Consider the following 14,838-nt stretch of genomic DNA (forward strand, 5'->3'; position numbering starts at 1 on the left):
CCTGCTGAAATACAACTGGCGTAGAATAATTTTTCAAAGAAGTCGTCATTCCTCTGCAGGTGTCAAAAAGACTATTCCAAGCTCCAGCAGTTCTTACAGTAGGAAGAACTGTGTGAGTGCTTCAAAGCGCTGTTTGCAAATAAACATTTCGTAAACAGTCTAGAAAACAGTCTAGTAAAAGGGGTAAAAGGCTTACATCTGTACTCTGATATTGAAAATACAGTTTCAAATCCAGCAATAAAATTACTGGATAAACGCTAAAGCATACTCTTTGAAATGGATTTGGGGGGGAAGGAGTCACAGTTTTCTCTCCTGAAGTAACTTTGTAACTGCTTGTGTTACAGATTGCGCTGAAATATGACCCCCAGATAGAAGAAGATCTGCGTAACTGGATAGAAGAGGTGACAGGGCTGAGCATTGGTGCAAACTTTCAGCTGGGATTAAAAGATGGCATTATCTTATGCGAGTAAGCATTTATTAAGTAACCTTATTTTTAGCAGTTTTCCACTTGTGAGGAACTAAGGAGGGACTTTCTGAAGACTCCCCTTCAAACACATGAGTAATAGTCAAAGATAGCTGACCGTAGGGTGGGAGACAGCTTCTTTGAAACTGTGGCAAAGAATGAAAACTTAACTCTCCTTTACAATTCAAAGATTTCTAAGTATTTCTAAAAAAATTGGTAAAGCTCTTTTCTATACTCATCAAATGGCACACAAGAATTCTTACGGTCTGTAGACTTGTTAGACCTGAGATCTGCACTGGGCATTCTGTATAAACCAAAAAATTAACCATTGTGATGAAACCAATGCAACTAATAAAGCATGAGTGAAAATATTATATAATGCCTGCACAGATTGTACAAGGATGAGATTTATTGTTTAAGCGTTTCCCTCTTTTTCACCTCCCCAGGCTTATAAATAAGCTGCAGCCAGGATCAGTGAAGAAAATTAATCAATCAAAACTAAATTGGCACCAGGTAAAACAAAAAAAACCACTGCAAAACTATACCTCTAACCCCTCCAACCCCCAAACAGTTCTTTTTTTCCTGTATTAACAAATTCACTGTGAATATGGTACACCTTAAATCTTAATAGCACCGAGTTTTGTACGATACCTACGTATCAGCTGAGAATACTGCATACGTGAATGGCACTTCACAAAGCAACTACAGCTGACATGGTTCATAAATGGCAGTCGAGTATACATGTTTAATAGCAGAGCTTTAGCTGTTAGGTGAAATCACAGATGGAAGGAGAACATAGAGCCCTACAGCGAGGCCTTTCTCCTAGTTAAAAAAAAAAAAGCTGTTAACTTTTTTATTAAATCACAACTGGAGTTTTCCATCCAGGCAGTGCTGCAAGGTGTTAGGTCAACAGCTTGTCTGTATCTGGACATCACTGTATGAAGTGTCCTCCTGAGAAAGCAACTGGAGAGAATGGGGAGGCAAAGAACCTGAGCAGGCTCAGAAGAAATGGTTGTGTAACAGAACTCAGAAAACAATACGGTGCAAACTCCAGTACGTATTTTCCTTCAGTCTATCAATCAGATTTGATTTCTTATGAGTGCTCTGTCTAGCATTTCACCCCCACAAGGGACTATCAAAGGCAACATGCATTTAGAACAAGCATTGGAAGGGTTGCTGGCTGGAGTTGACTGCCCTTACTGCTGCTGGTTCTAGCTTAATATTGCTACGTCAGCCTCTTGGTTTTATTGGCATTGAACACTTCTAAATATGGTCAAGGATTTTTATTTTTTAAGAAAGTTTTAATACCTCTTAAGACTTCAGAAGGAAAGATGAGATTCAGCCCTTACTCCTTGTACTGTATATTGCTTTCCAATTTCTACAGCGCACAGTGATGAAAACCTCAAAAGCTTAGTTGAATTTGTCCCAGGAGGCGAACAAGATAACACCTTCAAACCAAGTTACATGTTCCTACTATCCACATAGCTATGATTTCATTTTACTCAAAGTTACCAATTGCTGACCTCAAGTAGCACGGACAGTCTGTAGAACTTTTGCAATTTGAAGCAGGTTTTAGATTAGGTTTTCTCTTGAAAGGGACACAGTTGAGGCAGTTTTGTCCAAGACCCCTCTAACAAAGTACATGATACTCACCAATGGAGAGATGCCAGGCAGGGTAAACCCTTAGATTGATTTCTGAAGTCAGTATTCAATCTGATGAAAAACAATCTCAGACTTCCCACCAGTCATTCTTTAACCATGCCAACTGTTTTGTTGAGTTTGCGCAAGGCAAAGAACTTGCCTAAAACATGCCAAACAAACCAACCAACCAACACCAGAAAGCTTTAAAATTACTTAGTCTCTGAATTGAAAAACTAAGAAAACTGGCTTTTTTGTTTCTGTTTAGCTGGAGAACATTGGGAATTTTATCAAAGCCATTCAAGTCTACGGCATGAAGCCTCATGACATTTTTGAAGCAAATGATCTTTTTGAAAATGGAAATATGACTCAAGTGCAGACTACTCTAGTGGCACTAGCAGGTCTGGTAAGTATCTCGTACCCCTGGCATTGGCACAAATCCATATGCTGGCCCAGATGCACCCTTACCACTTACGTAAATGCAGAAAGCAGCACACAGCCTGTTGGGGGGGATAGATACCGCTGTGGCTCCGAGATACTGCAGGGAGCTGTGTCCTACCGCATGCCTCCAAGGAAGCCTTGGAGTTCAGATAGGGTTCTTGAATGCAGATGGTCTTGCTCTGGAGCTGTGCGTGCACACACAGAACCGGGGAGGCTCACAGGAGAACGCCAATCCCTGCAGAATATCCTTCTGCAAGATACTTGGGCAGCCACCTTTAAATGACACGGGGGAACTGTTACATTCTCTCACCCCGACACAGAGAGTTTCTCCTAAGAGATAAACTTGCTTGTGGCATCACCTGAGCGCCCAGGGTCAGAGCTGTGAAGCCAGTGTTCTAGTAGCAGAAAATATACTTTAAACACTGAATACTCTATTTCCCCTCTTCCTAAATAGGCAAAAACTAAAGGTTTTCATACTACAATTGATATTGGTGTCAAATATGCAGAGAAACAAGCACGAAGTTTCGATGCAGGAAAACTAAAAGCTGGTCAAAGTGTAATTGGCCTGCAGGTGAGTATGAAATTCGAGTTTGCAGATAATCTGTTATACTTGAGAACAACTTTCTTGTTTCAATTAACTGACCATTGTTTATGCAAAACAAGCTGCAGAATTACAATTTATTCTTATCATGGAAAGAGGTATGAGGTTTTAATTTTTGTAAGCTGTTGATTTGCTTTATAAGCTCAAGTGACTGCCTGGAAAGTTCCTCTGTTTGTTTTAAATCTCCAATAAGAATGATAAGGAGGAAAGGAACAGCTAATATTAGCAGTGTCATCTCTGTCCTCTAAAGTGGTTTTAAAGTAGGAGTCTTGGGATAGTTAAAACTCCTTATACGGTAGAAGCATTTTTTTTTTCCTTTCCACTTTCCTTAGTAGTCATAAAACCCAAAAAAACTGGCCTAAAATCTTAAAATTCCTGCGGCAGAGAAGTTGTCTCAGTGTGCTGAATCATTGCTGTGCAAGGTAAAAGTTAATTATTACATTTTGGTGCATACATTCGTTCTAACTGCAATGCAGCTGGGCAGATGCCAGTCACTGAAATGCCTTAGGATGACAGTTATCTTTCTTCTTCCTTCTGAAGCTCAGTATGGGAGAAAAGGTTATTTATTGCAGGTAGTGATCGAGCTGCACAAGGAAAGCATGCGCTTAATTACTCTGTCAACTATCACAGTAACCAACTATTTTTGTTTCCTTAGACTGTGCAAATAAAAACCAAAAATAACTTTTTCTGCCCACCTCTTCCTTCTCCCAATAAAGATGGGTACCAACAAGTGTGCCAGTCAGGCAGGCATGACTGCTTATGGAACCAGAAGACACCTCTATGATCCAAAAATGCAAACTGATAAGCCATTTGACCAGACGACGATTAGCCTACAGATGGGCACGAACAAAGGAGCCAGTCAGGTAAGCAGGGCTGCGCGCGACACCTGTGCAGCAGATTCAGCTCTCAACCGGGGAGAGCGGGGTGGGGTAGGCGAGTCTGACTTGCGTGCAGTAGCAGTCTACCTGGCAGCAGCGAGAGGGTACAGTTCAGCTGCGCTTTTGTGCAGCAGTTGAAGAACTTTAATTTCTTATCACTAACCAGTGTGTTTTGTGCTAAACATCTAAAGACTTAAAAATGACCTGGAATTTCTGGCAGGCTGTGTTACACCAGAAGAGAACAGTAACTTCATCTCAAGTACTGACTAGACAGAGGCAAAAAAAAAAAAATTGCTTCCTGGGCACTACCTGAGACTAACACTTAGTATATTCTTTCCAAAGAGGAAAATAAACTGGACCTTTCTGCAAGGACTTTCCTCTGTGACTTACCTACTAGTGAACACATGCTGCTGAGCTCTGTTTTGTTATACTTCAACCCTACGTTCTAGTACCTGCAGTAAGGTGTACAAGTTCTAATCAGAAATCTAGTAATCGCAGCTCCTGACCTTCTTACTGAACCTCTACAATCCTGTTTTATTAGGCTGGTATGCTGGCACCAGGTACCAGGAGAGACATCTACGATCAGAAGCACATATTACAACCTGTGGATAACTCTACTATTTCATTACAAATGGGTACCAACAAAGTAGCTTCACAGAAGGGAATGAGTGTGTATGGGCTTGGACGACAAGTATATGACCCCAAGTACTGCGCGGCACCAACAGAACCCGTCATTCATAATGGCAGCCAAGGAACGGGAACTAACGGGTCAGAAATCAGCGATAGCGATTATCAGGCAGAATACCCAGATGACTATCACGGAGAGTACCAAGATGACTATCAAAGAGATTACCATGGTCAGTACAGCGACCAGGGCATTGATTATTAGCTTTGCATCAGAAGTTCAGTATTAGTCCATTATTTTATTCAGTAAGAACGAAACTAGCCTTGTGGAATTGTTACCTGTCCTACACACTATGCTTAATGTACCTAAAGAAATACTGCCTTACATACAGTCCTTTTCCCTTTCTCTGCCCTTTCCCTGTCTAGTTGCCTTTAGTGCTGTAACAGTTGTAGTCTACAGCATAAACAGTAACTGCGTATGAAGTAAAAGGAATACTGTGAAAGGGGGAGTGCTCTTGTACAGCCAGGGCATCTAATGAGGAGCTATGCATTTTCACAACCTCTACTTAAGTAGGTATTGACATACCACAGTAGCCTTCGTTTGACATATTTACGGCTTTCCCGTTTTCCACATGCGATAAAAGAATTTCATGCTTAAAGTTACATGTGGTCTTTGCCAGTTAAATCTAAGACATCGCATTAGTGATTTAAATATCATTACTATGTTTCTAAGGTATTGTTTGCTAATGTAAGTCCTGCATTAGATGTAAGTCTGCCTTTGTGATTGCGTATTCATTCCATTATCGACACTGACCAAACTTACAAAGAGTTGTCTTACTAAAAAGGGAGCTTGTACAAAGTCTTGAGCCAACAGAAGTCTGATGATTGATGGTGCATTTACCTTTTATTGTGCCATAATATATCCATGTAGAAATGCTTTTTCTTCCTTGAACTGTATTTATTGCCACACTTCTCAAACTGATCCCAGTGTATTTTTATAAATAAATATTTTTTCTTAAAGGTATGTGGAAGATCCTGTCTCATTTGTTATGCCACCATTCTTAAAGATTAGGTGCCACAAAAATTATTCCCAAATCAGCAGCACCTTTGCCTGTGTTAAGGGTAACATAGGCTGTCCATTGCAGTTTCTTTTCTGTGAGATTTAATCTAACAACTTTGTAAAAATCTCCTGGGAGTGAGTGACAGCGACTTAACGGGAAAGGAGTGTAGCTCTTTTACAGCAGAGTTCACTTCCCCTCTACATGACTGCGAGGTAATGACCAGGGATCCTTAGCTGTTCACTAAATCCCTGGACTTTCCTCGAGGCAAATGAGGAACTGCACGTATTTAACACCTCTGCTTCAGCCTGTAGCCTTCATATCCTCACTCTGAGAGCTGACACGATGAGATATCCTGGTCTTCGTGCCTGTTCCTTAGTTACGATAGCAGCTTTGTTCCTAAATGGAAAATGCTGTCTTCCTCACCACAGAGCACAGAGAGGCTGTAGTTATTTACCTGGGCTGTTTCTAACAGGAAGAAGAAAAGCATGCTCCCAGTGGGGCCACTGTGGCTGATCCTAACTTTTGTAAAATACAAACATGCAAGGTATTTTAAAAGTATTTACTGCAGATTAAGCTTATTTACCATGTACAATGTTTTATACTTACAAGTTTTGAACTTATTGGAGATGCTTCCATCAAGACAAGAAATTCTTTGTGCTTTGCTTTGTTAGTTTCTGTTATCTTTGGGTGTGATGTGGTGACCTGACCTATTTGTTGAATGCCTTAAGCTTATTTATTTCACAGAATTTAAATTTGGAAGGACCTCTGGAGGTCACTGGTCCAAGCCCTGTGTCTGAGGCAAGAGAATTATTACCAATATGTCTATTAAGACCTGCTCTTCCTGAACTATACTATTTCCCGCTCTTTGAAAATAATAGTCTTAAACAATTTGGAACTGTTGTATGGAATACCGAAAAACAGTACTATGATCAACAACAAGAGCTTTGTTGCCTTCATTGTTTGGGTGAAAGCAGGTTTGAAAGCCTGAACCATGCCCTCCTGCTCCTTCTGAATCCAAAACAACACACAAACTGTTCTCAGTATGAACCATAACCAAATTAGTGAGAGCTTGAAGTAGACACCAAGCAAGACCAAATGCACACTGCCTTGCTTGAAACAGTAAGCTGTAATACTGAGGCATTTCCTGATACACAGACACTAGTAGTCTCCAACTCCTGTTTTTGAAGAATATAGTCATAAAAGTACCTTTCATTCCTCTGAACACAGTCTTCTGTAGCTGCAGGAGAGTCCACACAGCACTGGGCCGCTTTGCAGGGCAGAGACTGGAACACCAGAAGTGGCTCGTACAAGCATCAGTACCTGAACTAGTACCACCTATGTATCCACATGAGCTGTGCCTACAGCCAACCCACCACCTACTGCCGGCCTGCTTTACAGCCGCCCGCTACCCTTTCCTGCAGCAGCAGGAAGACAGCAGTGAGAAACATGCTAAATAGCACCAGCTGCTCTTGGGGTGTTCTAAGCCTCTAACTCAGGTGAGGACTCAACCGCTGCAGTTGGAGATTGTTGGCATACTTGCTAGTGGAACCTGCGTAAACTGGGAGCTCCTGTAGTGCACCTCAAAGCTATAAAGCGACGCTTTGTGAGCAGAATTTAACTAAAAGGTGTACATTCAGAACTCTTCTGTAAGAACATACGTGACTCTCAAAACATCTTGTCGTAGCTGTAATCTCTGTCCTGTGGGCAGTGCAGCATTGCTTAAATGAAACACACTCAAATACAGCTTAACTGGGATTTTTTAGTACCTTCTTTAAAAAGGAAACCAAACTTTGTAGAGAGGGTCTGAAAGTCCTTTCTCCACCAGGAACTCCAGGGAAGGCAATAACACTGCATCATAATTGCAGTGAACAGAACCGCTGAGATTGGAAGTGACCTCTGGAGATCGTCTAGGGAGTGTCTGAAATTGAGGACATACTTACATAAAAATTTCATGCTCTTTATTCCACCAGAGAGTTCCTGAGTCAAGGGCCAAAATGCGCAGTGTATCAAATACAAACAGGAAAAAATAACAACGTGTAACAACTGATTTTTTTAACTTCCAAACAAACCTACTGTGCTTGGTAAATGGGTAAACATCATTTTTACATTGTGAAGACGCTACTACTTGGAAGCAATCTTACCGGGACCTGTAGCAGAGGAAAAGTTTTGCCCCTCAGTGAGTACCCTATCTGCGCACTTTCTGACAGCCAGAGATCTGCTATCGCTTATTCAGCACAATTCTCAGTTTCCACAGCACCCACAAGCCAAGTACCGGAAGTGCCCGTGTGTACAGTTTCAAACAATGAGAGGTAGCGAGTCACAGCCAGTAGAGACTGATCAGCTTCACCTGCCAGGCAGAAAGTAATTAATCTTTTTCTTTCCCCTTTTCATCATCTGTCCCACATTCTTCAACTTACTGAAGTTGCTCATGTTAAAGTTAATTAAATGAAGAGTAAAAAACAAGTATTTCTTAGCATTCTGTAGCAGAAAACCAATCCTTTTAGCAGCAGCAGATCCGGTAACAGTATTTAGCTGGAACAGATCTGTGATTCAAGCCATCAATGGACTCTTCTATCACTTCCAAGCCGTGACTAGCCAAAGATTTATCAGTCTAGGCATTTTGGCAGCTTATGAGTCACCTGCAGTGATGTCTCCCTTCCGGATGGGAAGTACTGATGGGTGCCTCGCTGAAATCCCTGGTTGGAGTCACCCTCCCACAAAATGTTAAAGGGGTTTTGAACAAAGAGAATACGATGATATGCCACTGGGGAAAATCTAGAACTACCCATACTCAGAACAAGGTAAAGCCAACAGAAGACTGTTACAACCAGGGTCCAGGTACAGAATTTAAACAAACCTCAAAATAGCTCTCAAGAAAATACTGACAGACTGTTACCAAGTTATTTTTTTAAAGTGTCTACAATTATCATGTCCCGCTTCTGACTAGAGCTGTGACAGTGTGTTTGCTACATTCCTTCACGATATTTTATATTCCATATCCATGTTACAACTAACATTTCTATAAAGTATAACATCTGTTTATCTCATTTCTGTCCAGCCACTGCTTGTCTGCTACTTGCCAAGCTTGAAATGCAAATACAATTTTTTCTGCTTCCTTTGTCTTTTCAAATGCAAAGGGAAGATAATTGTTTATTTTTATTTACAAAAAAAAGGGACTGTTCCTCATCTGCCTTTTAGAGAGGAGCCAGTGGATAGTTTATGATACTAACTTGTAAAAAACATTCCCAAGAGAGTAAAATTAGAAGAAGGACACCTGCCTCATAACCATTGATTATCTTGACTACAGAAAATTTCTATCAATGGTAATTTCCACCCGTGGGCTCAGTCCTGTTCCTTAACTGGTTGCACTGACTCCTCAGATACACAGAATAAACCGGGAGACAGAATGACCCTGTCGACTTCGTATTTGTAGTCTGACAATGTAGAAATTTACGAGCAGTTGGTTTATTGACAACTTTCAGGCCATGGTAACAAGTAGATTAATAACAATCAGACGTGCTGACACACACAATACATTATTCCTACAAACAGATTGTCATTTTACCAGTGCAGAAGGTACGAGAGGGATTTAGAGTGCTAATACTTCTGTCCTGGGATACTGGTAACCTTTACTTTTTTCTGTGACTGTTTCTGCTGTGGCTGGTCTGCCTTCATACTTCCTGGTGCACTTCACATTCAGGTCTACAAAGAGAGAAAAAAGGAGCCAAATAATGTGTAGCACTAATCCTGTTACAGCATTTAAACATCGTAGGAGCAAACCACAAAAATAATTAAGGTCCTTTTGTGTCTCAAATCCACAATCCTCTCATAGGGAATAACCATGCCCTTCTCCCCAACCCCCCAGGTTCTGTGCTCAGCGAAAAATTTCTGAAGAATGCAATAACAGACCAAAACAATGCAAAAATCAAGGACAACTATTCCTCACTGCAGCAATAAACCGACGCAGTGCTCTGCCAGAGTGAGAGTTTGCAAGAGCCTGGTGCGTCTTGAAAGCAGATCAAGAACAATCACCAACATCTGTTACACTCATGTGAGAAGGAGCCAGGAGGGCACAAGACACTAGCAGTAGTGCCCAGCAAGTGTAGGTGTCAGAGTAGCTGCTGCTGCAGAACCTTCTTCCCACAGCCCTGTCTTTGCCCCTCCGATACTGGGGGAAAAAAATCGGTCCAGATTCTGAACTTGTGGGGCTTTTCTTCCTCTGCTGGGCACACCGGGGAATGCGAAGAAGGATGAGAACAAATATTTGATCCATCCATTTTGCACCAGCAGAGGGTTTCCTGAGGAGGGAAAGTAATAGAAGGAAAAACAGGATACTGGGTACAGCATGTTGGTTGCTGTAGGACATCTGGAGATGCATGACAGCCTGCGTCCATTCTTCTTGGGACATCAAGGCAAGCACATTAGCTGGCAGATAAATACACATCCCACACTCCTGTCTCACCATAGGTTGGAGCTCTGTCCCATCTTCATTGTCCTGGAAAGGTCCCACGCTTCTGTGTTTTTGCCCTTCTGTTAACTTGTTACTCTGACTCACAAAGGTCTGCAAGCAAAACCCAGGATGAGATCATTTGGGAATGCAAAGCAGTATGTAAATAAAAATACCTGGTAAAGGAAGATAATTAGCCCAGGGCTAAGAAACTGTGGCTGGTTCCCAGCCGGATGACACTGAGAGATACTGGGAGGGAATCTGCAGAGGCAGCAAAGGTGATGAATGCAACTGAGCAGGATAATTCAAAAATCTCTGTTACATCTCCTGCTACAGGAATGAGGACTCTGACTGTCCAAAATCCTTCACCCAGCTCTTCGCCCACAACTGCATATTGCCCTGAGGCCAGAGAGCCTCCCTTCCACACCCAGACGTTTGTAACCCGACTGTAACACAGACACCCCAAGTCAAACGCCTTCATGTCAGGTTCTTGGCTACGTGAGCAAACTTACTCCTGATCATGCAATGAGGAGGAGTTCGGATGTGCTGACCCCAGTTTTTCCATACAAGGTTACAGAGCCTGCCCTGCTTGGAAGACTCCTTACCCCTGTGGGAAATCCTCTCTTTACCCTAGAGTGTGGCTAATTAGAAGAAATCAAGACCAGAGTTAAAGAGAAACTACCACAAAGTTTGCAAGTGGAGAAAGGAAAGCCTCTGTTTCATGCAGGAGAATTGGCTTAAGAAGTATTTTAGCATTTGGCAAAACAGAGGGAGAATAATAGAGGTCAAGGTTTGAGAGTTTTCCATTCAGTGAGATATTCTTATTTCGGACATGTGCTTAAGTACTGTTCTGAATCAAGGCCAAATCACAGCTCTCTGATTTCTTCTGTACCAAGGGTTAAGCCTATCTTTAGGCTGCCTTTTTGTTGTTTTTTGTTTCCAGAAAAACTCTATGAACATTACAGGGAATCTAATAGCAGCATTTAAAAAAAAACCCCAAAACAGTTTTGACACTGTCCTGAAGAAATCCATCCAGAACATTCATATCAGATGAGATATTCTGGCTGATGAGTTTGTTTTTCATGAATCACTAAGATTTTCTTTGTCGCATCGTTTGTGAAGGAAAAGACAGAACTGGCTAAAATAGCATGAAAGGAAAAAATGTCTGCATCTTCAGATGTTTTCCTCATATGAAAGGAGCAGCATATATATATTCCACTGCTTCAGATACACCTATTAAGTAAATCTCTCCATCACTATTAGCTATGCAATGATTCTCCATGGAAATGCTTGTAATTCAATACAGTAATTATGTGGGTAAAAACAGCGAACAATCGGTCCAGAGGCAGAAGAGTTTAATCAAGAGACAGGAGAGTATTTTGGCAAAAGAATCTGCATAGGTATGAAGCAGAGCAACTCAAGTTCGCGTGAAGCTTGTTCAGAACTTCAGCACCCACAGGATGTGGAGGGATAGCTGACCTGTTGCTGGCAGCAAGAAGCTCCTCGTTGTTTACTTCTGCTCATCACTGTACACGTCACAACAAATATAAACACCTAATCTTAGTGCACCCCAGGGATCGGTCTCTGCAGCTGGCTCATCTATTTGTTTACACTTTTAAATCACCAACAATATGTTGAATATATATCTAATAAGGCCATTACTTACAGGGTATGACCTAAAAGAAGGCAGCAGATCATAGCTAGCACACAGGAGTCAGAGGGAGCCACTTCCTTGTTTACAAATTCACATATGATTTGTATCCCTGAATTCATCCTGTTCTAAGGTGTTGGAAAGGAAGTAACGTGGGTTCTGTGTTCAAATTACTAGGCCTTGGGAAAAGAAAAAGTCCCCAAAAGCTTAGCCTGGCTCAAATATCTTTGCTGTTATCATTGGGGTTTACCAGCAGTTCTTGATCCGTGAAGTACGGCTTCTCTGCAGATCCATCGTTTGTTTCCATATCAATAGCAAAGCAAAGGAATGTGGCATCTGCTGTCACTTCAAACACTGACAGAAAGCTGTGGGACATTACATAGGCAAAAAATCCAACCAGCAACAGGGGAACTACCCACACCTGCAACTCCCGATGGTAGTTAAATGCCATCAGTCCTCCAAAAACAGTGAAACATACAACAAACACCTGGAAAGGGCAGCGAGAGAGAAATGCAGCCTCATTAATAACGTCATTTTTTTCTTAAAAAAACCCCCAAATTCCCCAAACCCTCAGGCAAATACATTACAAGCAATTACAATTACAGCACATCTCATCTGGGAGATAGCTGTGAAGCCTCTGGCATCACGTAGTTGCCAAAGCTTGTGTTCAATTCAGCATGTAAATTCTGTAGGGCAGAGGCAATCTTCTATGTATTTACCAAAGACTCGCTGCAATGGGAACTCAGGTCAGAGTGGTGCCAAGGACACAGCTGTAACACAACTAAGTAACTCTGTGAAGACTATGAAAAGGATTCCATTCCTCAAACACTACCTTCTCTCCCAAACCCATTTTACAGCATTAACAACACCGAGTTTAACAAAGATAAACCTTATTTACTTCAGGCATAAGAGAATCAAACTCTGATTTTTCACTTTGTTCTTACACAAGAGTACGTTTCTCACTCTTACCTTTCCTAGAAACAGGATAAAATCTCCAAAACAGCTAATGGAGGCGAGTTTGGCAGAATTCTTCGCCAAAATAAAGACAGCATCTTTTGCTGATGTAGAAAAATCTGTCCCATTTATGGCTGTAGTTGTGTAGGCATGCTGAAATGAGAGAAGACAGTAACGCAGGGAGAGAGCAACGGCTTTTAAAATCTAGATTTTACCTCAGCAAAAAGCAAAGCCCTAAACTCCATTTGGAAATACTGGCTTTATGAATATGAAGAGTTGTTTTGCATAATACAGTAGGTTTATTTTAAGTTACTATAAAAACCAAATAGTTTCTCTACATAATTCCCACCATTAGCAAATGCTAGAATAGTGACTAAATAAATTTCTGAACCCGCCTTTATCCAGTTTATTTTATACCACCAACGTTCCCTACCCTTGTTTTTGTTAATGAATACAACACAGTTACCACAGAACACTTATCTGGACTCACACTATCCAAACTCACCTGCTTATTTTCTAGGAATCTAAGACTGCTGGCAATCTATGTAAGTGGAAGAATCAAGTTATGTAGTTATCAAGTCATTTAAAAGTTGATGATTAAAAAGCTTTTATCCATGGCCCTTTCAAACTATTCCTGTGCTACTGAAATTTAAGCTTACGGATACAGCCATAAAACAAACCTTTTCAAGAAAAATGAAATCAATTATGACAATGACTGGAAAAGAACAGCTAAAGGATCCTAGACTAGACCAGAAAGTGTTATGCCACAAAAAAAACCAAAACAAAACAAAATAAAAAAACCAAACCCCCCCCCAAAAGCCCCAAACCATAATTTCCACAGACAGTAGGGGCATTCACAGTTTTTTGCTGTATTGAGAATTTCCCAAGATTTCTCTTTGTGTAAACCTTCCAAGACTAGTGGGCAGGACGGAATATTTACCTTCATGGATTGGATTCTTTTAGCACTGTTGTGCATAACTTGACATGTGTGTCCCATTTATGAAACTCCCCAACAAGGTTTTGAAACTGTGTCCAAAATACCAGCTAAGAAAACCAGCACTCAAATACCTGAAATGTGTGCTGAACCTCACCGTAACTACTTTAGGAGTAGCTTTATTCAAAATATTAGAAGCTGGATTATGCCACAAAACGTCAGTCACATCTGGCGAGCTCAGTAAGAACCCAGAGTGTGCAATGACTGTTCTGAAGGAATTTACACACCCCAGCGTGTACTAGGTGCTTCAGATTACTTTCTGCTTCACCTGGAAGTGGGAAAAAAAACCCATAACCAGTTTGCTGAAAGTGGATTATACTGGTCTCCTGCAAAACATTTCCTGTTCAAAAATCTTTTTTTTCTTACAAATCAAAATTACAAAATATCTGCAGATCTCTGAAGGCATAGAAGATTTATTTCTGTAGAGTCCAGTTTTACCACACAGCAATTTCTGTGATACAGTGTAGTGCAGCAAAGCTATATTGACATTAAATATTACAGAGAAAGAAAGAAATTAAATGCAGTCAAACATCCTTTGTCTCGTTATTGTGGATATTATTTATTTTATATATGACAAGGGATTTTTTTTTTCTCTGTAGTAAGCAAAGAAAGAGTAGAAGCAAACAGCAACATCCCGTAAATATTGTAGTAGCAAATACATCCATAGGTGGAAAAAGTATAAAGACAGACAACGGATTTATTGCCTACTCCAAGCAAAATCAAACACTCCACTGAACTCTTCAGCATGAAAGTTTACTTCATCCCTAACGAGGAAGAAAATTATCTGTGTGCTAACTTTCATTTATATAGATGCTGTTCCTTGCCCCGGGGAGTGCTGTAACAGGACCAGCAGAGAGCTCGGCTTGGCCAGGCACTGACTGTAACATCTCTGCCTCTGAAGAGAAGCATCCTTCTCCCACCTGCCTCACTCAACCCGACAGGTTTGTAAGAAGCCTGCTGCCATCCTGTGTGAGGAGACCCAACGGCCCGCAAGCTCACCACGTAGCATCGGCCCAGGATGCGGCAGCAGCAGGGCTGGCAGGTCAGCAAGGCCAGCCCCCGCCCTGCTGGGGTACCGGTTTCCCC

General features: G+C 41.3%; 2 protein-coding genes across 2 annotated transcripts in view; one reads left to right on the forward strand and one right to left on the reverse strand.

The window, feature by feature from the left end:
* Positions 1-344: 344 nt before the first annotated feature.
* CNN3 (calponin 3, acidic) lies at positions 345-5,669 on the forward strand (the record flags this gene model as incomplete). The annotated part of the gene is made up of 6 exons (XM_010132963.1): positions 345-466; positions 910-976; positions 2,370-2,507; positions 2,997-3,113; positions 3,860-4,006; positions 4,563-5,669. Coding segments are annotated over 6 exons (939 nt in total), but the record flags the coding sequence as incomplete, so codon positions are not given.
* A 1,808-nt stretch (positions 5,670-7,477) lies between these two features.
* Positions 7,478-14,838, reverse strand: part of SLC44A3 (solute carrier family 44, member 3) — a 38,663-nt gene continuing 31,302 nt past the window's right edge. Inside the window, exons 12-15 of the mRNA XM_010132964.1 lie at positions 12,774-12,911; positions 12,055-12,291; positions 10,169-10,267; positions 7,478-7,624 (exon numbers count right to left, since the gene is read on the reverse strand). Coding sequence (XP_010131266.1) covers positions 7,478-7,624; positions 10,169-10,267; positions 12,055-12,291; positions 12,774-12,911 — 621 coding nt within the window. The remainder of the gene's footprint in view (positions 7,625-10,168; positions 10,268-12,054; positions 12,292-12,773; positions 12,912-14,838) is intronic.

The sequence above is a fragment of the Buceros rhinoceros genome, unplaced genomic scaffold (genome assembly GCF_000710305.1).
Source record: "Buceros rhinoceros silvestris isolate BGI_N320 unplaced genomic scaffold, ASM71030v1 scaffold19563, whole genome shotgun sequence".
Lineage (NCBI taxonomy): Eukaryota > Metazoa > Chordata > Aves > Bucerotiformes > Bucerotidae > Buceros > Buceros rhinoceros.